This window comes from Echiichthys vipera, assembly GCF_963691815.1.
Source record: "Echiichthys vipera genome assembly, chromosome: 20".
Classification (NCBI taxonomy): Eukaryota; Metazoa; Chordata; class Actinopteri; order Perciformes; family Trachinidae; genus Echiichthys; species Echiichthys vipera.
The window spans coordinates 15,718,425-15,744,746 of NC_139845.1; the positions used below are offsets into that span (position 1 = coordinate 15,718,425).

General features: G+C 40.5%; 2 protein-coding genes across 2 annotated transcripts in view; both read right to left on the bottom strand.

Annotated features, from left to right (window-relative positions):
- Positions 1 to 2,860, bottom strand: part of LOC310962847 (kinesin-like protein KIF21A) — a 39,415-nt gene extending 36,555 nt beyond the window's left edge. Inside the window, exon 1 of the mRNA XM_083935445.1 lies at positions 2,747 to 2,860. Within this exon, the coding sequence (XP_083791571.1) occupies positions 2,747 to 2,790 (44 nt within the window). The 5' untranslated portion in view covers positions 2,791 to 2,860. The remainder of the gene's footprint in view (positions 1 to 2,746) is intronic.
- A 2,885-nt stretch (positions 2,861 to 5,745) lies between these two features.
- On the bottom strand, positions 5,746 to 25,612 carry abcd2 (ATP-binding cassette, sub-family D (ALD), member 2). Its single transcript, XM_083935666.1, has 10 exons — positions 24,572 to 25,612; positions 23,902 to 24,082; positions 23,299 to 23,420; positions 18,723 to 18,885; positions 17,927 to 18,021; positions 16,063 to 16,208; positions 14,777 to 14,922; positions 13,539 to 13,623; positions 12,063 to 12,188; positions 5,746 to 11,891 (listed from the first exon to the last, which is right to left on the bottom strand). The coding sequence occupies exons 1-10, from the start codon at positions 25,514 to 25,516 to the stop codon at positions 11,687 to 11,689; spliced, it is 2,214 nt and encodes a 737-aa protein (XP_083791792.1). The 5' UTR covers positions 25,517 to 25,612; the 3' UTR covers positions 5,746 to 11,686.
- Between the last annotated feature and the right edge of the window lie 710 nt (positions 25,613 to 26,322).

Here is a 26,322-nt window from a genome sequence, read left to right on the forward strand (position 1 = left end):
AATTGCTGACTCTGGAAACATTGGGATGTTATTGGAATATATAGGGGTATAGTATATATTTTTTCAAACTAACTGTCAATAGTTGTGCTGGACATATTATTTTTGCATGACACAATAATAAAATAATTTAAGTTTACCAACTCCCTTTAAGGGTACATATCATCTACCTAGCAGTACGCCCACCTCATCAATTACCACTACACCGCTGTAGAAGAAATGGACGTAGCGCCTCCGTCAAGGTCCGTTCTCTCAACTTCATCTAATCGTACTCGCCTACAGGAATGACCTAAACATACAGACTAGAATGTTTTTTTGTACCAGGCCTTAAATAGGTTTAATTATGCTGTGAAAAACAGCCTGTTTAATATGGGCGTCAATGAGAAACTGCTCTATTAGGAAACCTGTGGACACTCGGTGAACTGCAATTGTAGGCACTTCTTTATTGGATCAACCAGGAAATCACTGCGGTGGGGGCTTGGTTTCAATCAAACATGCTATAACACATATCAGATTACAGCCGCAAGTAAAGTTTGTGCACATAATGATAGCATAGGTAGGCACATATGTGTACATAAATTAAAGTTACATTTAGCTCAATCTGCATTGGTTTTTGACCAAACTGTACACACAACACTGTCAGGCTATTGTCATCTTAGAAAGTTGTTATGGCTAATTGGTGTTTGTTACTTGCAAACTGTATGACCAATAATCGTATGACATTTCCACCACATGACTTCTGCTTACAACTTCTGGACTGTTTGAGTTTTGCCTTTGTGAACGCAAGAACCCGACCAATTCTAAGACTGAAACAATGTATCATCCTCCCATTGGTGCGCTAAATGTATCAATGGTTTATTGTTTACAGCAGATATTTTGACATCGTTTTGCCAGTTCTTCAGTTGTGGTGTTGCGCTGGCTCACTGTTGTGACCTTCGAGAACATTTAAATGGAAACGCCATCGTTAATGTCCTTTGCGCCACGCAGGTGAGGTCAGCCGAGTCTCAGTGACAGGAAGTGGATCACCTTGTTTGTGTGTGTGTGTGTGTGTGTGTGTGTGTGTGTGTGTGTGTGTGTGTGTCTGTCTGTCAAATAAGAGATTAATGACAAAGCCCTTTAAGGCACTTGAGGATCTGAACTGCTGACTCTACTTTCATTTAATGAGAATTTAAGATCAGTATTAATTATAGTTTTGTAGTATCACCACGACAAAACCCAACTCTAACATTCACATTACATACATACATTTTTACGTCACCTGGGCCATAACATGTCTGCCGAGAGTACGCTGATTAATACAGTATTACTGATAAATGCCTGTGACATGAATGAGTGAAAATACAAATATATGAAAGAATAAACCAATCAATAGGACTAAAGGTGGAAACACAATTAGCCAACAGGACAACAGAGCTCTACAAATAATAAATGAAGCCTGAGCTTTCTAAGAAGATACAATAGCAGGTAATTTCCACTCAAAGACGCCAACACACACACCTTTCTACAGCCTTGTGTGTGTGTGTGCGGGGGATAATGTGTGTGTAACAAAGCTTAAAACTTATTCTAACACAGCAACTCTATGCCGCTATTGATTTATTAATGAGGACAGACAAATTCAATCTTGTTTATGAGACCGGGCGACACTGAAGAACTAGAGAGCATTATGGGATATACGAACAGATTATACAGTTTATCATATGACAGAGAGGGACGGGCTTTTAAAACTGAGTTGGCACAGTAAACAGAGTCCCGGGGTCAAAGTCTGAATGCACAACAACAAGAGAGCGAAGAGAAACATGAGAGGTACATGCTTTTGTCCTCTCTCTTCCACTGATCCAGTTCACATGACAGTCTCTCCAACACGCGCCCGCACACACACACACACACACACAGAGAAAAGCACCTGCCCCCATCACTGTCACCCTATTGATGCCTGAAATCTTACACACACACACACACACACACACACACACACACACACACACACACACACACACACACACACACACACACATATATCTAAGAAAGGCTGATACTGTGGAAGTGGTGATCAGACAGTGACTATCTCAGCTTGTCTGCCTGCTATGTGGAAGCATGTGTAGGCCAAGGGGCGGTCGGGGGGCAAAGGTCAGATCAGTATGAAATGCAACCTGGCTGAAACTTAACCATTACAAATGAAATGTGTAAATGCCTGAAAACAAATGGGATCAAATGCAGTCGTGAACACAAAGATCCAGCAGACAGGTCTGTATAAGTCTACCTTAAAGCATTGTATCCTCTATTGTGTGTTGCCCCGGCTGTCAGGGGACAGTTCCAGGCTTTTCCTTGGCCTAATCCCACAGAGCCCAGATCTTCATTCATAAATCCACTACACAGCATGTGCATGCAGCGCAGGTATTAACAAAAGAAGCTCATGTGATGCAATCATGGGTCTCTCTATAGATGTTGTGTAAATCATGCAACGAGCATTAAAGTGCAGCCCCTGGCATGGGTGTCGTGGACAGCCATGCGTAGCTTCAAAATAAAAGCCCATTTAGAGAACAAGAGGGGCATTGCTTTGGAGCTTTGGAGGGATGTGGGGATAGAAGAAGAAGAACGGATCGTGCATGGGAGAGATTGCGGTGTCTAAAGTGAATATGTGGTCAGTGAGGGAGAGTGCAGCACGGATAAAAGCAGGGGTAACATGTGCACGGTCGTAGCAGGTGTGAGCATCTTTGCAGGGAGGAGGGCTCCGCCGCTGCATCCTTACCTCAGGGCGACTCGCACCGAGCTCTCATCCGGCCCGCCGCTCATGGTGTCGCCGGCGGATAGTCCAAACAGTCCCCTTTATAAATAGCTTGGTTTCCCTTTTTCTTTATCCTCTTACGAGACGAGAGAGAGCCGCGGCGTGGGCTCTCCCCTCCCCTCCTGGAGAAAAGCGCTTCTATCTTGAGCTCTCACCACCTCTCTGCCTCGCCATGTTTTATGAGATGGACGGAGCAGCTGCCTTATTTGGTTTCCATTGCCGGGGAAATGGGCTTCGGGATCCGGTGGTGGTCACCTCTCCAGAGGCATCGTTTCTGATGCCTTCCCGGGCAGAGAGTGGCGTGTGTGTGTGTGTCTGTGTGAGTGTGTACGAGGTGGGATCCACTTTGCGTGTGATTCTCCAGACGCAGGACGTAAGTAAACTCCTCCTCCTCCTGAGCTGTACCAATCCAGACAGGGGACAACTGAGCCACAACTCAAGACAATACATGTCGAACTGAAAAGTTGATTAAAAAAACAACAATAAAAACAAAAATAACAACAAAAATTACAATATCAGTAATAACATAATAAGAATAAAAAATAATAACAATAAAATAACAATAATAATGCTAATATTAAAAATGACAACAATGCTCATATTCAAAATATTAAAAATAACAATGATAATGCGAATATTCAAAATATTACAAATAACAATGATAATGCTAATATTCAAAATATTATAAATAACGATAATGCGAATATTCAAAATATTTAAAATAACAATGATAATGCTCATATTCAAAATATTTAAAATAACAATGATAATGCTAATATTAAAAATATTTAAAATAACAATGATAATGCTCATATTCAAAATATTAAAAATAACAATGATAATGCTAATATTAAAAATATTTTAAATAACAATGATAATGCTCATATTAAAAATATTAAAAATAACAATGATAATGCTCATATTAAAAATATTTAAAATAACAATGATAATGCTCATATTCAAAATATAAATAACAACGATAATGCCCATATTCAAAATATTAAAAATAACAATGATAATGCTAATATTCAAAATATTTAAAATAACAATGATAATGCTAATATTCAAAATATTAAAAATAACAATGATAATGCTAATATTAAAAATATTTAAAATAACAATGATAATGCTCATATTCAAAATATTTAAAATAACAATGATAATAATGATAATATAAATATTAAAACAATAACAACAACAATAAACAAAAACAGGACAATAATAAAACAAATAAAATAACAATAATAAAATAATAATAATAATACTTTTGATGACTGTAGGCTTTGTATACAGTCAAGTTGTATACATTTTTTGTAGGCTACTATCATTTTCATATTCAGACTTCAATTGATAGAATGTTTTCAGGCATCACTCAATACATGAAATTACTGTGACTGATGACATTGTGGTGGAAAAGTTCTTTATTTAGTAAGTTCTTTATCTATTCGTTTTTTGTTATATTTATATAATAATTTTTTTTATTTCTATTGCCTTACATTGCAATGCTAGAGCTGCTAGCATATATGCAGATTTTAGTTCCGCATTGTTCAATAAAGTCATTTAAAAATGTCTTCGACTCCACCAGCCTATTTTACATCATCATATTTGATGGACAGCATGCAGCCTGTTCCCACGAGGATCCTGTCAGGCCTATGACCACTGATTTTTTTATTTTGGGCCTTAAAAAAAAGAAAAATAGAAATTTATGAACCAGAAATCACACAAAAAAAACCTTCTAATGAACCCTTTGGCATTGTGTGTGAGTGTAATTTGAATGTCCTTCTTGTATTTCCAATACAAATGATAAAATGAACACACTGAAGTGCAAATCAGAAGCAATAGATGAACGCGGCTGCTGGGCCCTGCTGCCACCTTGTGGTCATTCTATATTATTGCACTGTAGGAGTCATTCAGGTAATGTGCTTTCTTCACCAGCAGATGGCTTCACTTACTCACACTTGTCCTGATTCCATATTACATAATACTTGTATACTGTATATTTGTCACAGTGTAGTGTGTAGGTAGTCAACAAACTTGTACACACAGGAAATGACACAATAGAAGACAATCTTGATTTATAGTTCGGCACTCAGCTGCTCCTGGATGTTTCATCTTCATCCCATACTTTTTTCCACATTTATTATATTCCAGCTGTGAGCAGATCCTGTTTCCTTTGTGCAATGCATTGTGGGCAAAGTGTACATCAACAGCACACTTAAAATTAACCTTGCATTACAATATTCATACTACAGAACTATTTAGTTTACCAGAAACATATTTAATGGGTCGCAAACAAAATGATGTCAATGATTCCAGGATGTCAGCTTTTGCAGTATTCACACCAGCATGCTTTTCTGTTTTTTCTGACCCACAATCCTTTGCGTAGCATACATTATATGAGCAAGAGGGTCAAAGTTCAAGATGCAATTTTATGAAAGAGTAGCATGTCCTGATTTTATGCATAGTGCATGCAACAGTGCATACTAAAAGTAAAAATATGCAATTTGGCGAATTGTAAGTGTTTCTTAGTACTTTATATTTTCATTTTTCTAGTGTAAACACATTAAAACCTGCTTAGAATTAGAGTGTGAAATGAGATTGTGAATGTTATATTAAAACTGTCTGGATTAATTATGATGTGTTTTAGGATTGGGCCTAACTAAATATCCCCCAGAGGGAAGAGGTGCCATGACCTTTAGCTTGCTGAGACAGGTTTATTTTATATGCCTGCTTCAACTCTATTAGTAATCAGTCATATTAAAGGAGTACGAGCACATGAACCACCTACTTGGGCTATAAATAACTTGACATTTACTTCAAAGTTGAGGAGATGCAAACAAGACAAAGACCTGTAGCTAATACAAAGACTTCAACATTTATAAGAAGGTGTTTGAACTTGAAAAGGTGTGAATTCTGTTCTAGATAGGTATGAGGAACAAATGCACAAAGCTTATTTTTCGAGGTTGCACTGTATTGTTTTATTTACAAGAAAATACATCTTCATCTTTCAACATAAAGTGACCTTAGCACATGTTTGTTTTTTTAACAGATGACCTTTATGCCGATGTACCTCTCTTGGTTCTAAGGTTAAAGAATACCTACACATGCAACAATGAGATCCCATTAAAAGGAAGTCAGGGCTACTGTTCGAGGAATTAAAAATATAAAATAGTCATATGTATGGGGGTTTTGATTGGAAACTGTAGTTATGTAGTAACTACAAAGTGTAGGAATCCCTGGCTTTGAGAAAAACTGACCTCAAGGTCATCCATCTACATCTCTCCCAAGTCCTGCACCACCATTGATACTTTCTCATCATCCCTGTTCGCACACATGTGCAGTAAATACCAATTGAAACACCACCACGTGCCTCTGATAAAGTAATGTCACATGCACAGTCAGCACAATTATAAAATGATGACCTTGAATGACCTGACCACATGTATTCATTTGTCTTGATGCTTTATATTTTACATAATGGATACATTCAATCTCTTAATAAAAGAAAGGGGAGACAGCATGTGAAACTTTCAGTATCAAAGGTTTGTTAAGTAAGGATGTCATTACAGTATACGCGGGCCATGGGGGTCGTAAGTATAGTACTTGTACTGGTAAGAACGCTATCTTTAGCTAGTTTCCTAAAGGGGTAAAAAATGATGAGATGCCATGTTAAAATATATCCCCAACCACCACACTCTTGTACAAAGTAAATAGCCCAGGACCGTCTTCAGTCATTAAAAAAAAAGACGCTGTGCTTAAAGCAGTCACAGCAGTACATAACTGGAATATTGTACATGCTATTTTTCGCCACTTGGAGGCAGTAGAAACAAGCCTAACACCAACGAGTTAGCATTAACATTAAGCTAACGTGTCCTTTAAAGTTGATATTGGAAACATTGTTAGCAAACAGTGGCCTTTCCGCACATCCAGCAGATATTAAGCAACATTGTCATTCATTCTGGAGTTACACTATTCCATGCTTACTCTCCTTTTAGCACTGTCTGTGTTTGTACAGAACCCTAACCATGTCCTTCAGGTCCCTCGTGTGACCCACTTAGCTGCCGGCCCCGGAAAGGAGGGAAGTTTGACATTGATGGTGTGACAACCCAAATTTCCCAATTGGACCACTCACAGGATGCTTGAATGGCATCTGTACACAGGCATGTAGGGAGTCTACATACAGCTGGATAAATGTGACCATGCCCTCTTTTCTAAGGACACCCATCAAAGAATCGCCAACATCCAGCTCAGTGTGGTGTGGTGTGGTCCAGATTTGTCTGGAAGTTTGTGGTTTCATGCGTCCCCAATGAGGAAAACAATTTTAGCTTCTGCGACCCACAATGTCTTGCAACCCAAATCGTAAAAAGGGGATATGGGTGTCAGGGTCCCTGGACACAACCTTGCAGCCCAGACAGACAGACACTGACCTACAAGATGATTGGGTCAGCCAGGTCCGAAAGTTCCAGGGTGTCAGCGCTTTTTTCCTGGCCAAAGTGATTGAGGAAGACCCTCACCTGTACGAAGTAGCACGTATTGGCCTTTCTCAATTGCCTGGTCAAGAAGCCACCGGATGAAGTGACTGACGATCTTGCAACAACACATGAAAATTGTGTGTGTCATCAGCGACCTGCTTTTTGAATAGTGGGTCTGCTCTTACCCTTTGGGGTCAGGTTGGAGAGTAACTCTCTGAAGCTTTCAGTCACTTTATTAAGCAACTCAGTTGCTACTATGGTGTAGAGGTCTTGTATAACCCCCTGGTTATTTAGCTGCTAGCTTAATGTTCCACTTGCCCCATGTTCACTAGCTAGCTTTGTCGTTTGCTATAGGCAGGTAGGCTACTGAGCTCAGTGAAAACAGCTGCCTGCTATGGCTGAAAACAACCTTGTGAGAGCAATAAGAGTAAACCAAAATAGTAAAGTTGCAGGCTGAAAAACAATTAGGCTGACTTAAATGTCACTACAAAGCTCCATACGGCTAAGGGGAACCACCACCACCACCACAGGGTTGAGTGATAATTATCTTGTGTTCATCACAACAAGCCACCCCCTTCACATACATGTATGTAACCACTGATAAAAGAATATTTATTATAGCCACTTTTTAATTTTATGTTTATTTTACCTCTATTCAACCAGATAAGTCAATTAAGAATTCATTTACAATGACAACCTGGCACTTGAAAGATATTAATAAATAAGAATGCAGGCACAGGGATCTGAGCAATACCATGACTTTGCCTCAGTTACATCATTGGAGAGTGTGCAGCATGAAAAACAGCTATTATGCAACTCAAACCAGGAGAAACTTCTTCAATCAACTTGAAGCATGCTAGGAAAATGGCACCTCATCATTTATTGTCCTTTCTAAATTAAATTGTAGTTTTTCTGACTTTTTAACTATAGCTATGGTTGGTATAGCTCCTACTTATGAATGTCAGGCACTGTCTGCCTTTGAGTTGACCTCATGGTCCAGTGTCACTCTGCAGACTCTGTGTCATTCAGCGGCCCGTCTGGCCTCCTGTCAACAGAGTCTGACTGACTGACGGCACACAAAGACAACTTATTTCAGGTCAGAAATGCCTGTGCAGAATGCTGTCCAAAGAGGCTTGCTGTGCCATTTCCAAGCCCTACAGTAATGCATATGACGCTCTCTTGCATATGGAGGGGATTTTCTTTTTTTTGCAGTCCAGATACATTACAAGACCATCAGGGAGCAATCCAGTTATTATCCCTTTAGATGTTAAAGGGATGCACTGACATATCCATTAATAATTATTTTTCTCCTCCAATCACATTTAGGGTGGGGAAAAAAATGACATTTGTCCTTCTGTAACCTAGCAGCCATCATTCAGAGCAGAGCAAGGCTGCATAGAAATGGTCTCGAGTCCTTTTCTTGGACTGTACGCTCAAAGTCAAAAGGGAAGGTTGTAAAGGTTTAAAGTCTCAATGGAGCAAAGATGTTGCTCTTTAGACATCCTGGATGCATCCCCAGCTCAGACTAACTAAAGGCCTGAGGAGTACTCAACAATTTACATTACGACTTCCATAACAAATTAGATGATGCAGATGTCGCTATAAACCTAAAAAACAGCACTCAGTTACGTATTTCTTCGCAGACAATAACAAGTCGATGTGTAGTTTGAATGTAGCAGTGCGCTTGTTTGTATTCTGCTGATGATGTGACTGATTGTCCATTCTCTGCAACTACATGGTGAGACATGATGGTGTGTTAACATGAACAAATTGTGGCGAGATGACTTGACATTTCACTGTCCCAGTCACTCAAGCTTCAGAGTGACATTGATTGAGTCCTGTGTGCGGTACAGTGTGAGAACAACATACAGAAGCCGAGTCATTCCCCCGTTTGTGGTTGCATCTGGACCACTTATACAATACTTTCAGATTTCACCATATTCACGTCTCACACATTTCATTTGCTCTGTAATTCACTAAGCGGTTGTAAATGTGACAAGCTTTTGTGTCGCACAGCACAAAAAAAGGAAATGCAAATGTCTCGGGGGGGTTTTGGCTTTTCAAATGCGATGATAATTTGTATTTCTTGGTCAGCTTTAGGCCCAACTGAATTTATGACACCTCAAAAGTATAACTCTATGGTGAAATCTGAAAGGCTATAAATGAGGCAAACACCCATGATCCCTTCTGCTATTCCACTCAGGACAATGTGGGAGGCAAAACTGCCTGAATGACTTCTCCTCTTACCTCTTAATGCAGACACAGTTCGCACACGTACAGGTCTGAACCACAAAGGGAAGGTACTGTAAAAGCATCCACGACCACAGCGCAGAACTACCACATCAGAACCCAGCATTGAGGGCTTTCTCCATAAGAAAAAAATGATGTTAATGTAACAAATCACTCAATTCACAGTATCACAACTTCAGATGAGTTGCTGGTAAACATGGAGGGTAAATGAGGAAAAAAAACAAAGTTTGTGTTTTGTGTATGTAGCCAAGATGTATGCAACCAAGTCAAGAGGCAACCAAATGTGCTCTTTGTGCCACAAATTAAATCCCAGCCAGCTCCAGCATTTGCGGTCCATAAACAAGCCTAACCCCTCACTGTTATACTATTGTATATTAGCCCTGTTATGTAATACGCTAATTAGGTATAACCCATTAAGGCCTCATATGTTTTATCATAATATGTGATAATATGTGAAGTATTGCACCCGTTTAAAATGTTATCACTCCTTTGAATAGGTGTTATCAGTGGTTATCAGCCTCATAGATATGGGTTTGAATGGATATGGGCTTGCTACAGATTCAGAAGGCCATTATCTATTCACATGGTAAGGGTGTCAGATTGGTTTGGACCACTTTGGCGATTTTTTAATTTGAAGTCCCGTCAACATTACTTGGTAAGGTTTAGACAGCATAACTACTTCGTTAGGCCTCATACCTCCTGTTGTAATAACAACTGATAAGGCCCACTCAGTTGGCTGATAAAGCGATTCAAAGCGGTAAATATTAAAAGACAATCACCTTTAGAAAGGTGAGAAATAAGATTTTTTTTTTTAGCAAAGTGTTTCTTCTGTCATCATTAAATTTACATGAAGTGTCATTTAAGAAAATTAGCATAATGTATTAGCCCATTGTCTGGCACCATCGTGACATACTGTGCATCTAAAAACAGGCTCAACAGGAACCACAGAGCACTGCTGACGAAGTAGAGTCCCAGCAGGTATCTGGCACGCAGCGGGCACATGAGTGTGTTTTGTGTCAACACTGGACTGAGTTTCAACAGGTGGCCAAATTGTGTTTGTGTATGTGACAGTTACATAGCCCGAATGTCTACCTGCTCGTCCATGTACAGTATATATTCCTTTGAAGAGGGCCTCTTTAGCTCACTGTATTTGCTCAATTAACCAGAAGCCTATTGTTTTGGATTGCAAATGTAGTTTGCTAAAGTTAAAGTCGACGGTTTTGGGGTCAATTACTAATCACTCTAGTAATAGATCCTAGATGGGCTCTTTTTAGTTGCTTTTTTAGTCTTCAGATGAGCCTATATCAGTGATACGAGCGTCCTAACAAGGACTAAGATGAGGTATAAGGGAAGGTATTGTACTGCGGCTAGATACACAAAATCAAACATAGGCATATTGTGACATTTTTTTAAAAATAGTCTCTTTTGACCTCTCAAAACTAAGAGGTCACATTAAATTGAGTAAAAACTAAAATCTACTGCTAAATTATGACAAATGTGGATCCTGCACACCCCAGAATACTGGGAGTGGAATACTGCTTTGGACATTATTTAGTGGTTCTATATTAAAAAAGTTTTTTTCCAGCTAAAATGCAGCTATCACCTTATTTCACTGTCAGCTACCACAACAAATAAACAGCCCTCTAAAAGCAGAGTAAAGTGCTATAAAACAAACAAACAAATAAATTATCCTGGCTAAATTGGATTGATCCGTTTCGCCACTTTGACAGCGGCAAAAGTGATGTACGCTAAAACCAAACATTTAAAATCTACAAATGAGTATGCAGTCGATGTGCGTAAAAACGGGGAATAATACTTGTGAATCCACTTCGCTCTTCTTCCTCCACTTGTCGGGGTTGAAGTGGAGAAACAGAGGGATTGAAAAGAAGAGGGGGAGGATAAAAGGAGAGCTGAAAGATGGGCCGACGTCAAGAGCCCTCCTGCTTCAACGGGAGAGGCTTGGAGTAAAAGAAACGCATCTAAACAAGCAAAAAAAATTAAAATCTAAGCCTGCACAAAACACTAACAAACTTCTACATGTTCCTTATTCTTTCATTGCCTCTTTGTCTCCCACACTCTCTTCTCCTCCTCCCCCACTCTTCTTTTTCTCCCTTGACTCTTTCCCCCACAGGGCCTCTACCCTCTACCCTCCGCTCTCTCGCTCTCTGTCTCTCTCTCTCACTCACTCTTCGGCTGTTTTGAGGACAGAGTCGTCTCCCAGGATCTTGCAGAGTTCATTGAGGCGATGCTGCATCTCGGGAATGCCGGCCAGCTGGGCCTCCAGCCGCTGTTTCTCCTCGGTGAGGGTGAGGCGCGTCGCTGTGTCCAGCTGCTCGAAACGCCATCCTCCTTCCCCGTCGAACTGAAGCAGGTGGGTGTGGTACTTCCTGGAGGCGGAGAGGAAGGGTTTAAAGTGGGAGAGGGAGCGACTTGTGTCTTTCAGCAGTTTCTTAATTTGGTGTGTACAATGAACTGACAACTTTATGAGATTCTCTCCGCCACATTTCTTTCATTTCTCTTTTGTTGAATAGACAATAAGTCTGTGAGATGTGTCTTACCACAGGGAGGGCCTGTGTGTGATGGAGAGCAGAGAGATGCCGGCGTCCTTAGCAGTCTGGAAAATCTTTCCCTCCACGTCAATACTCACAGCGCTGGTACACTCATCCAACAGTGCGTATTTAGGCCTGGTATACACAGGGGAAATTGTTTTAATAACTGCTATCAATCCAGTGAAGAACTAATAAGATTGGTTAATTACAAAGATGATCTGCATGTGCAAAGTTGAAAAATTGCCAACTTTTACCAAACGCTAACTTGCTTAGGTTTAGGCAGGTATGTTTAACTTGTTCATCATCCTAGTTTAGTGTGATAGCATGCTAGCATTAGCCAATTAGCACTAAACATAAAGTACAGCTGAGGCTGATGGGAATATCATCAGGTTTTCAGGTGTTGTTCTCCAATGAACAACGAACATTGCCCTCCCTTGAGCCTTGCTGCTAGCATGGCTAAAAAAAGATTTGTTTTTTACATCAGAAGTAAAGTCTGGGCTCCAGGGGCCCCATTTATAAGCGCCAGGGCCTGACACAGGCGTACGCTGCTTTCGATACATAGCGATGCCTTTCACACAATTCATTTCATCAAGTTACTTATAGATCGACTTTATCATAAACATTCAAACCAGCAGTGTAAGATATAAGCCAACTCAAATGATGTTCCACTCAATATTTCATCAGCGTTTTCTCATCATCAAGACCACAGCTGTTGTTATGTTGTATTCCTTTTTACCTCAATCACGTTAACTCTGAAATGATCATTATCGGTTGTATAAATTCAAGATAACATCAAATAGCATTAAAGAACTGTTGAACAGAGCATCAGTAGTTTCCAATAATATCTTTTAATACTGTTTATATATCACCGTAGGTTTTGTGTGTAAAATCGCTGCAGTGAACACGACTTTCCATTCCTTTCTTATACAGTCTATGATTCCTTCTTTTAATTCCAGGTACTGCCCTGTTTGATGAACTCACTGCATTAAATACAGTAGGAACATGTTGCTACTTGCTGCATTTTCTTTTGTTTGTGACCTCACTGCTTTGGCCACCAAACAATATGTGCTTTCTTTTTTGTTTTTGTCTTGCTCTCTGTCGTTGCCGTGATTCAAAGTAAAGAACCACTGATCTGCAGGCTCATTTCTATGCATCGGTATTTATGAGTTACTTTGCATTGACCATTTATGGCTGATTGTGGGCGTGTTAAGAGCCGGCTATGAGGCTGATCCACATGCACACATCTCCAGCTGGACTGTGATATATTAACAAAGGGAACATTGCCTGCAGGCGTGTGTATGCATGGTTTTACAAATGAGATTGTTTTTTTTCCGCGCGTGCTATTTTCAGCGTTTGTGCAAACATATGCTTTTAGTATGGAGCCTGTGTTTTATAAATGAGGCCCCAGGTGTGTCACACAGTATACCACATGTATGATGGTAAACTGGCCTCAGTTTAAAGGCAGACAACAACGTTTCTCCTTACTTGTGGTAGAACATACGAGCCATGCCCATCCTCTGCTTCTCGCCTCCTGATAGCACATCCTTCCAGTCCAGCTCAGCATCCCAGCCTGAATGCAAAAGAAAACATTACACTACTCTGAAAATTGTTTTGTAAATGTAAACCAACTATTACTGTGTTGTTATTACCAACAGCAATTACACAAAGGAAGGGAACAGCGGTTAAAGGCTATGTATGTTTAATAAAAGGTTGAACCAGTCTGGGTGCAGTGTGTATGTCAGAGCTTTCTGTGTGACATCTTCAAAGACGTAACATGACTTGCAAGTGTGCCAACATTCATGGCTGCATATGCTCAACAATTTTCAACAATTTCACAGTGCCGACATTCATATATTAAACCCTTTCACAGCTCTAAGCTTTGTACAGTTGTTGGGTCACAACAATGGGCCTGTTTGTTTGGCAATGAGAGCAGAGTGGCTGCCAATTAACCACATGTTCAAGTTTATGCAATACAAGAAATACCAGTAAGTGCACAAGATCAAGATTCTTGCTGGTACATACAGTACATAACCTCATCTTTTTGATCCATGTATGCTCAAAACACCAGCATACCTGCACTGCAGCTACAATTTGTCTTTATCAAACAATTCTTTGATTCAAAAGTCAAAATGTAGAAGCTTCAACACGGAAACAAAAGACAGAATCTAACTCTTGTTGTTGTGGCTAGTGGTTACATTCTCTATCTTTTTCGAGTTGTTTTGTCTAGGTGTTGGTTATTTTGTTTATTTTGTCTACATTATGGTTATTACTGTTAGTTGTCTGTTTTGTATATATGATGTTTTGCTGATTATTATGATTATTTTGTTGGTTGGTGATTTTTTTCTATTTGAACTAGTTTATGGCTATTTTTGTCTGATCGTTAATTTGTCTAGATACTGGTTGTTTTGTATGGATGCTGGTTGTTTTGTCTAGATACTGATTATTTTGTCTAGATGACAGATATTTTGTTAATTTTGTCTAGGGGATGGTTGTTTTCTTCTCTAATGGCTCATTTGACTAGGAGTCTAGTTTTGTCCAATTATTTTGTCCATTTTGTCTAGTTTAGGGTGATTTTGTAGTTTAGGTAGGTTTAAGTTGTCTGAAAGTGATACCTTAGCTAATATAATATGATTTTCTAATACTTCCCGCCCTATTTTTTTTTACTTGAAACAACTCCACATTTAAGTAAAACTGTCGTATAAGTAGTCTTATTACTGTCTTACCTCCCTCTCTTGTGACAATGTGGTTGAGGTTGACTATGTCCAAGATGGCATCCAGATCTTTGTCACTGAGGCCTCTGGTAGTCATGTCCTCCACCGAGTCTGGGTAGATCACCTGGTCCCGCAGTGAACCCATGGACATGTATGGCCTGAAAACACACACATCTTATCCACTGAGTGTTCCTGTGTTAACCCCTCATTTCATTAAATGCTCCAGACAGCTGACAAAGTGGGTGCTTGGGTACAAAAGGGCACAGCTACAAGAACAAGAACTGAAAGAGAAAGACACCCATTACGCTTCTGTTGTACCTATTGTGCATAGTGTGTTGGATTGTCTTACAGCTGCCAGGTGGCTGTCTCATTCTATGTATAAAATATTCACTGCTCTGCAGGAGGGAGGCAGCTGAGTGTGCAGCTCTAAACATCTCTGGGTAAGATTACATTGGATGGTTTGTCTAAGACAGGTTCAGTGCCACCTTTTTGAAGAATGAATTGGTCATTTGAGAGCATTGGCACCACAATCACCCCCCCCCCCCCACACACACAATCAACCCTTGTGTTTTTTATGGCTGCTATTTACAATTATTTTCACCATCGATAATCAACAGATTATTGCCTCGATTAATCGAGTACGTCTAGAAAATGTCAGTGTAGTAAAAATGTTCATCAACATTTTCCAGAGCCCAAGGTGACATACTCAGATAGTTTATCTTGTCCAGATAACAGTCCAAGACCCAAATATAGTAAACACATGATGGCTTGAGACAAATAAAAACAGAAAATCCTCAGATATGAAACGCAGAAAGTAGCAAATTTTGGAATTTGTTTTTTTTAAGAAGTGACTCAAAAGATTAACTGATCTTGAAAATGGATGCCAATCAATTTTCTGTTGCCTGAAATATATAGTATTTTCTACTCCTAACAGGTCAGACATAACATTTTGGATAATTCTAGCTACCTTTAATCATTCTACACAGAGTTATCAATGATCAGTGGAGCAAAAGATGTCCTGATGATACTCAACTAACTGTCAAATGACTGCAACACTGTGAGCAGTATAACAAAGAAATTGTTGTAATTGGAAGTATTTCGAGTCTGGGTCGTAAATATTTCACTGTTGCCAGAGCTCTGGTTTCTCTTTGTCAGCTGCACACACACACAGGTCTTGTTACGAAGGATTAGATTACTGGTAGGGCTCACCGCTACACTGATCAAACCCTATAGATGTTTCGGTATAACTCACTGCTATGGGATATGGGAATAAGAAAAGTGTGTGTTTGTGTGTATACCTCTGAGGGATGTAGAACATATGCTGAGGAGAGGGTTTGTGTAGGCGGCCACCATAGACGGGCCACAAGCCGCTGAGGATCCTGAACAAGGAGCTTTTCCCACAGCCATTAGGCCCCGTGATCAATAGGTGCATGCCCTCTTCCACCTGAAACAGAGAGGGAATTTATTAATCCCCATAAAGATGAGTCAAACATCAGTATTATTCCTGTCTCTGACTCGTAAATTAAACCTTCTGGGTAGGGGTGGGTGATATGATGATATTAGATTGTGAAGGATCAAAATGTGTTGATGATCTGCCAAAGCAGAGAGATCGTAGTATCACCTTTAGGGCACATTGCGGTTCTATGCTTTTGCACGGACGCATCAGGGTTTTTTTTCCCTCAGCCAAATCCCAATATTTGCACGACAGTATGACCACACAGTGACAATGATTTCTCATTCCCCATCCTGTTTGATTCAGATAGTAGCATGAACAAAATGAAAACAAAACTTCTGTGACCTAACAGCATGCGAGTGTCAGCTGTAAAATATGCATCTAAAAACAGGTATATGTTCCCTACACCAGTGGACTCCTAATGTTTTTAACAAGGAGGCAACACGTCTGTAAAAAAAAAAAAATTGTGATATGATATTTTTGCCATATCGCCCACCCCTACTTATGAGCTATAATTGAGCCTGACCACACAGCTTGGAGGTTTCCTAATAGGGTAACAGAGCAGCAGCACAGTATGCATTGCTCTGTTTCTTTAGGTAAAGAAGCAAATAAGAATATTTAAAAAAAAAAAATGTATGTTATGAATGTAGCTACATGAATTACTATGCCTCTAATTCAATGCTTAGTACTAGCTGTCACACACTGTAGCAGTTACACTATGAGAAAAAGGAACAAGTAGCTGAACACTTAGTGTATATTTATATATAGTCTTAAACTTATGGGTATAAACACAGTGTTGAAACAGATGTTCCTGCTATCTATATGCTCAATGTCAGCAGGTGTATTGACCTCAAAGCAGCCTTGACAACTATAATGGTGCAGTCTTGACTGAAGTATGATAACATGAGCTGCTAGCACTATTTGAAAGCAATTCAAGGAGGTTCTGAGATTCCATCGCAGCTTCAACCTTTATTTGACAGCTGGTAAAAGAGTGAACTGTACAACTGTTTGAACCCAGTTATATGTGAGTCTGGCAAAAGTTTTAGATCAACTTTAAAGCCACCTATGAGGAACTGAAATATCCAGGCTTCTGCTTGAAAGGCTTGCTTATCAGCAATAGAAATCAAGCAAACTCAATAAACAGAACATGTAGTAAATTCAACATGGATACAAATGTAGACAATACATTTCTATATATGGGGCGGGGACAGGGGACTACGCAAAGTATGTTGTACATGCATCAAAAGCAAGTTTGGTTATTTCTGTCCTAATGACATCTCCAATTAATTTTACTCTTTTGTCAGCACTGATTTGTAATGTTAAGCAGCACAATATCCTCTCCAGCTCATTACAGCAGCCTGAGGGGAGCAACACCTTAACACCCAAAGGATGCGTTTCCCTAATGAGACCACAGAGGATTTTTCATACATGTTAATAAATTCCACATAGACTAAAACAACCCTCAGAGAGTCGTATGGTGGAGTAGGGTTTCAGCGAACATCTGAAGCTGAAAATATATTAGTTAACATTAACAGGTAATATAAGTGGAGTATGGTACTGGAATAGGGATAAAATGACTGCTCTGGTGCATATTTATATGATAAAACATTTTAACTAGAAACGAGTGCAGCAAAGGAGAGCTTTAAAACAGAAGCATGACATTGAGAGGCTACAACAGCTCAGAAGAGTTTAGACAGCAGCTGCCTCACCTTTACGTTCAAGCAAGACACTACTACATCTCCATTCGGCGTAATAATCGGTACACTCTCACACACAATGCCCTTGTCCACGTCTATCACTTCACCTGAAGAGACAAAAGAGAGAAGGACAGAGAGAGAAATAGAATGAGTTAATAAGAGCAGAAATTGAGGGTGATCGTCATCCATGCTTATGCAGTGACGGAGTATAAATGCATAAGCATGGATTTGGATGCGATAATACCTACCGTACATAGCAGGAATTATGGAAAAAAACCTCTTTGCCACTTCACTTATGTCTTAGCTTAACTGTGCTCTTTGACAGGAGATCCATTCTGGGTTCATATGGAATTTACACAAGGATATTTACGCAAGGATTCTGACCTCTGACCTGTTGATTGTGTGTAATGTCATGCTGCTGATCTAGGAACTTATTCGATTCATGCAAGTTTTTGCTAAATCTTTGGACAGGAAGGGTTTGGCTTAATCTTTGGACAGCAAGTGCATCAGAAAGTGTTGTTTACTGTTCATTTGGCCTTATGAATATTTTTGCTTTAAGGTATTTAAGGAAAAAATGTGGCCAGACGGGTTGAAAATAAACAGTTTATGTAATAGTGATGACAGTTTGACTGGACCTAGGGTTATTTAAGTGAAAACAATGTAATGTGAATAACTAACAGACAGCAGAAGTGGTAAAATTTTGCCCAACATAGAAACAATGTGGTGTGTGGTGACTACATGGTTCTCTCTTTCAGTTTATTCTGATACAGAAAGAGGTGTGGGGATGTGTACAGCAGACGAGGCCTACCCTTTATCTCCAGTGGTCCATCTATGTGCATCTCAGGCTTGCTCTTCTTCTCTGCTCCTGTTGTGGCTGACAGAGAGGAGCGCTTGTAAACACCTCTCTGGACGTCCTCAAACACCACAAACATGGCGTGGACCCGTGCAGTGTAACCTGCCAGTTCTGTGACCTGCCCCAACAAACAAACAGTGGTCAAAAGTCATTACCGGGTAAAGTCTGGGAATGCTAGCATGACCCAAGAGATGATCAGATTAGGATGCAGGTCTATGCTATAGCCATGTGCTGATAAAACTATTGACTGTGTGTGTGTGTGTGTGTGTTACCAGGGGTAATGTGGAGAATCTCTACAAAATCGCAAGTTTTGGTTCCTAGGCGACACTTAAGCACGCGTTTTGGCTCCAAGGGGGGAACTTTTGCACACGTTTTTCAACAATTAGGCCACGAGGCGGGGCAACTACCCCCCATGCACGCCACTGGTTGAAATAGTTAGCTTAAAGTGACATATTATTGTTGAAACAGTTGGTTAAAAGTGATGAAAAGTTGTTGAAATATGTAGTTAACAGTTGAAATAGTTCTTAAAAAGGACAAATTGTAAATAGTAGTAAATAGTGAGTAAATGAATGGATCGCTTCCGTCAAGAAGGTTGGGAACCACAATATTAAGATATACAGTATAAAATATAATTACATTTAGAAGATGAACAAAAGCAAATGTAATGATTTTTGTTCAGCACCAAATGACACAAATAAATACAAAATGCATTAAGGTTTATATGAAAAAGGAGAAAAAAAATCTTTGTAAGCAACCAGACACTCAAAAGAACAAATGAGGGGAAAAAAGAGAAGAAAAGAGAAAAATCGGCTTAAGCTTTAGTGCTGCACCCTGCAGTTAAACAACGCAGCTGTTGACACAGCTTGGTTACAACAACAATCAACTAAAACCGATTCTTAAAATTCCTGAGCCTTGTTCCCGAAAGCAGGTTTAACAAACTGAGCCTAACCTTGAACTCTAACATGACTCATCCTGAGATTGGAAACAGAACAGCTGATCAGAGTTAGTGTAGCTCAGTCACCTTTGGTTAGGTGAACCTGACTCAAGTATGTTCATGGTGTACATAAAAACTCATCATCAATGGAGCTCCGGCACTGAAATTCACCATGGAAACAGGAAGAAAGGAAGAGCCTCCATTATAATCTGGACGTAGAGATGTCAATGCATGTGTATGCAGACTGTGCACATTTATGTTTTTGCAAACAGAATGCAGGTCGTGTGTGAAATCCCAACTGGGATGACATTGCACCACCTTTGCTTGGTCTGTGTGAATGACTAAAAAGCCGGCGTTGCTTCATTGTGGTGCTCTCTGTGTGGAAAGGGGCCTGTGTTTCTTTATCTTCGCACATATCTCCACAGCTGATAAAGGTGTTGCTGTAAGTAACTGATCATCACTTTGATAAATCGGCTGTTTTATCATGGATAACTACTTTATACATGCATTGAATTGAATGATCTACTATTTTTTGGGCTTTTTATATCATTATAAATAAAGATGTTATAATGAAAATGGGCTGTTTTGGCTTATGGTAAAAGTCAGACAACATTTATGGCTCAAGTGCATTTGACATTAATTTGAGATCTTATAGAGTGGTTCATTAGTCGCAGCCCTAACAACGTGACAAACACAAGGCCACCGAATGACGTCTGTGCTGGTTCCCAAAGAGATATGTAGAGATAACTGCCTTTACAGCTCTCACAAACCATCACGTTGTGTCTACTGCTCCGCTTTACTTCCATTAACTACTGTTAATATGATAAAGTAATAGAATTAGTGGACTAATGACTACTACTGATTGGCTTCCATCCTGGCTAGTGCTAATCAAGCAGAAACCAAAAAATCTAATTTGAACATCAGCAATCTTTACAGCACCCATCCACCAAACTCAGACTCCACTTGCTACACCAAGTGGAGTACGTGTTTATTATGAACCATAAAACTACCATAATGCCACCATAAAAAATAAAAAAAACCTTATGCCTCAAAAATTCCAAAGTCCTGCGGGCTGCTCAAATTCAGATAGGGAACAGGTGTGTTCTGCTGTGGTTCTTGTGCATCAATACAGAAAAGTAGAGCCATGATAAAAACAGCCTGATGCATATGATAACTGTCCTCTCGCATTTGCCTAAAAAAGGGGTGTGCGAACATGCTGTGAGGGAAAGTGAGAAAGAGATGCGGAAGTGTGGGCTGAAAGATCAACAGATGGAGGATTATTCACAGCTAGGCTAAGCCCTTAGGGAAGGAAGGGACTCTGGACAGTCAATACACACACACACAAACACACGATTCACTGCTGGCTGACCTACAGTAACATGAGGATGGGAGTAGAATCAATAGTGAAGACTTTTTGCCAATAGAAGGTGTCTGTCTTCATTTCCCCACCCCATGATTAGATCGAATGCAGCCTAACACAAATCAGAAGACCAACTTCCTCCAATGAATGAAAATGTTTCTTTTTTTTTTTATGTAGTACAAAGGGTTTCATCCTGCCTCCTTCCAAACTTATCAAATTGATAGCGAACAGAAGTTGCCCTCTTTTGTTGCATGACTGTTGTGCAAAGCTTTTTGTAGCCACACGATAACAGTGAGGAAATTGTACAAAATCTCTAGGTAAATATTGGATTTTTGAGACCCACTTTGCAATTAATGCTATGAAAAAAGAAAAGAAAAAAACAACAATAGCCACAGAAATCTAAAAGAGAACGCTTCGTTGCAGATGGGGATGGAACAGGCTTTTGAAGAACAAAAAAAAGAAAAGGCCAAGATAAGTCTCAGAGATGAGTAATGCACTGGGACAAGCTGGGGCACGTCAGGGCCACCTGATCACTCACACAAACAATAAACACATACACGCACTGTGCACTGTCATAGTAGAGAGGCCGAGTATTTGGAGGTGTGAGCAGAGTATACTGCTCCTGGAATGTGCCCTATTCCTACATCCTGTTGAATGCGCACACACTCACACATGTCTTCAGACTAGCATGCAGGGGCTCGCTGCTACACATGTGACGCCACTGTTACAACACACACTCAGACCAGAGACGAATGCAGGCTAATACTTGTATCCTCCAGGGATGTGTTTTGAGCCACAGACTGCCAATGAAATGACAAGTCGTGACAATCTGCTCTGCCACAGATTTGCTGATATAAAATGATTCTCTTGGAACTGGCTCGTGTTTTCTAAGATTTCACAGCAGTTTGAGCCTTCTGTGTATTTGTTAAATAGGGCCTGTGTGTGTGTGTGTGTGTGTGTGTCTGTCCCTGCACATTCTAGTGTGAGTAGGGAGTTTTGGAGAAAAGTGACTATTATTTACGGAAGCAGAAATCAACCCGCTTGCACTTTTAAAAGACTTGGAATCCTCTTCTTCACCACAAGCACAGACAAACATGCAATTTCACCTGACCTTTGCTCAAACACCACATGTTACTTGGGAAATGACTGAGTAGCTTGAAAATGTACATCCCTAAACATGGCTGAGCATATGATCAAAAAAAGACAAGTAGAAAGCAGCTGTACTGCAATACGGCCTCACAAGTGCGCTGCAGCCAAATCCTCTTATGGAGTTAAAAACGCAGCCTGAGAGAGAGAGTGAGAGAGAGAATGCATGAATGGGTTTTTTTGGGATTAAAATGCAACGAGAGATCGGGGATTTGGCCCTCGATGAACGAGGCCTTTCATTCGCCGATTCTTTGCTGTTTCAGCCAGGACTCAAGTAAATTCCTGTGCATGCGAGGTGAGCTTCCCGCGCGGGGAAAGTAGAGAGACGTGTGTATATATACAGTACGCATCTGTCAATCATTCGGCCAGTCTGTGCATTTATCCATTCATCCACCCATCTGTTCCACCACCTGTCCATTCAAACCTGGGCCAGTGATGCGATTGGACCGTCCAAATACATCTGTCCATACGGTGAGTCGTCTTCTTTAGAGATAAAAATGTAATCTTTTTCCATCTTGCATCTCAATCTCATCTCAAGATACTCATATGCTTAAATAAGAACAAAAGATTTCTTCTCATATGATACTTCCTTTAATACGTTGTAATTCCTAGCATACTATAATGTTGTGTTAAACATGTTCTCATAAATTACAAGTGTCACTAGATAAATGACTGTGCAAGGTCTGTAATATATGATTATTTCCAATGTTTTTTAACCGGACAAATCAGTTAATCAGTTAACCGTCTGACCTATTAAACGTTAAAAAATCTCATTGCAAATTCACCAGAACTCAAGACACATGGAAGGGTAAGGTCCTTTATATTTTAGTTGTTTTTATTGTTTTACAAGAGCCATATCCAAAAGTTGGGTCTAAAACCCAAATGCCATAATAAAAGGTTGGCTTATAAATCTGATCTTGATAACGCAACGTTCCCTTATTTCTCAATTGCGAGGGGCAGGGCGAGATGGTTTTATATAATTCCCTATAATTGTGTTCCTTTATTTCTTTTATGACTTTTGTTATAAAAGATAGATGGAGATATTGTATTAACTAAGGAATCAAAGACACACTGCTCTCCGATGACCTCACCTCTTTGTAGGAGGACATGATTCTTTCGATGGCGTCGGCTCCTGAGGCCAAGAGGTTACGGGCGGTGGTGAAAGCCTCCGTCCTCTCGCTCACCATCACGTGAGTTCGCCCGTCTGCTGTTTCTAGAGGGAGGAAAGTGAGACGGGGGAGAGAGGGGGGGGGGGGGGGGGTGAAACACTAGAGACGTGTTATCCCACTGAAATTCTGTGTCTCTGTCCTGTGAGTATACTGACAATGTATTCTCACACTTGCGCCTGCCAGCATTAGCATACTATGGAAATAAGTTATTTAAATATCAGCAGTGACACTGGAACAATAGCACAGCAGTAGTTCAAACATAAGCAAACAAAGGTACTCAGTTATAGATTGATTTTAGTTGCGATTGAAACGTCATCAGGGACTACTGTTCTCACACATGCTAATCAGCCCCAGCTTGAGGAGGAAGCAGATAGCTGTTGGTTTGGAGGTGCTAATGACCCAAAAAGCCCTCCGTGAAATGTACTTACACCACTATTACAGTGCCGCTTACAAAAGGTGTACGACACACACCAATTTCTATCAGATATAACCAATCCCTGTGACGGAACCTTAAGGCCTCCTTACTGTTGTCAGCGAAGCCGGTAGCCGTGATGATCGGCACGGCCACCATGACGAGCCCGCAGGCGCTCCACACATACTTCATGAGGAACTGCTCGACCATGATGTACCAGAGACGCTTGGACAGGATCAGGTTCATCTGGTCAGCCAGAGCCCTGTAGCACTTCTGCAGCTGACGCATCTCCACCTGCAAAGCATGGCGCATCACAATATATAAAGAGCACCAGTTTCACGTCCTGCTTTTCTTTGATGCCATATTGTTAGGGGTGTTATCCAGTGGTTTCCACACTGGGGGGAAGGGGGGAGGTTAAATGTAAATAATGCATGCAAAAGGAAAAAAGTTTGGGAACCACTGAGTTAATCTGCTTGTGTGTTTGTACTGAAGTGAACATGTTATGACACTTAATGTTATTGGATGTGGGTAATCAAGATTTCATATCTCATGTTTATAACTGGATTTTACTTTATATTTGTAATGATAGACATTCAGACTATATGTCATACGGAGATGGGAAACAAACTAGCACATGGTCTATTCATGAGCTTAAATATGGATTTACTTTTGTGGTTGTACTCTAAACTTATTACAATTTAATCACCACCTCATATTTGCCTGTAATATTGCTGTGTACCTGCCCATTAAGCCTATATATTCTACAGATCAAGCCCTGCATACCTTGTGTCCCCTGTAGAAAGCAATTTCCTCAGCATTTGCAATGATCCTGGAGTGTACATAGCGCAGGTAGCCTTTCCTGTGAGCCTCCTCTGCCACCAGCTTGCCAAATTTGGGCGAGCAGGCACGCAGGACCTTAGCTGTGGCAAAGACCACCAGCCCGGCCAGCAGGGTTGGCCCACTGGCGTTGGCCCCCCTGGACCTGGCGGTCTGTATCAGCGTGTAGGAGGTCAGCACCACGTCCAGTATTGGTTTGGTGAGGTTAGAATAGAGATGGGCCACAGACTGGGAAAACATCATTACATCCTCAGTGAGAGACTGGTCCGGGTTGGCGAGCCTCCCGTCCATGTTGCTGACTCTGTAGTAGGTCTGATCGGTGAAGTAGGTCCGGTATGCATGATTCACCAGCCGGGTGCGGAAGGCCAGAGCCAGTTTGCACTCCAGGTACCGGATGGCGCTGTTGACGAACGTAGCCGGGATGGCGATGAGGAGCCATTTCATCAGCTGGATAATGAAGCTCTTCGGTTCTTTCTCCACTATCGTTTTGACAATCTTCCCGTCCAAGCTGGCAACGTAAATAGACAGAAACGTCCTGGATATGAGCGCCACCGAGTGCAAGGAGAGCAAACCGAGCTCCTTGGACACAAGCTTGGGGAAGAGGATTTTACCAAGTTCGAGGATCTGCTTGAAAAATGCCGCATTTACCCCGGGGGATGCCTTCTTATGACCCGCAGCACATACCTGTGTTTTTACCGAGCAAGTGGAGCCGTTTTCCGCCTTAGAAACCCGGCGACTGTTCCCGGGATCCTTGTTTTTGCGGAGCTGCTTACAGATGATGGGGTACAGTGTTTTGACGCCGTAAGCAGCAGCCGCAAGAAAGACGGCTCGCTTCGCCGCAGCCGTGCGGTCCCATTTCACTTTGGACGCCGCATCGAGGATGTTGGACATTTTTTTAAAACGTTAGTCGTCTCTGATGGCGATCCTGACAACATCCATCCCCCAAACCCGATCACCGCGTCGACATTAATACAGAGAAGGATTGATGTGAAGCCAGCCCGATACATGTACCGCTACATCCTGCTCTTTTCCGCACCAGCGTCAAGTATGACATACTGCGCCGGGTGTACTTCCGGTTTAGGGTTGTCAAAATAAAACCTCAAGGTTACTTTCCCCGAAATAACAGGAAATATTCTAGTATATACCTTGTCAAAGATGTAAACAAACATTTCAAAACAGTCCTAGTTTATTTCCTGACGCAGTGTGTGTGTGAATGATATCAGCTGACAGGAAGTTACCAAGGAACACGGCTGTTGCCTAGCAATGGGATTCCGTTAAAAAGGTCAACAGGAGATACTGTATTGGCATAACAAACTATCCTCTTTTTATATTTTTAAAGAATCCGATTTTAAATCATATTTGACCACTACTGAAAATCATAAAACTAAAAAGTAATAAATAAATCGGCAAAAACGATTAGATTATTTAAGCATTACAAACGTACTCTTTTAGTTAAGTGGCAGAATCCCACACTGTTTTTGTTATCTTGATTCTTTTTTTAAATTGTTAACTATCTTTGTACATTTTACTTTATGTTATTATTATTTCTACATTTGGAAATACATTTTTGGTATTGTGTATAACTCTGGAACATGTAAGAAAAGTGATGTTTGTATTGAATCTTTTCAATAAAAAAATAAGAATATAATAATGTACACTGTATATGAACCGTGCCGTCAGGGTTATAGTTTTATTTT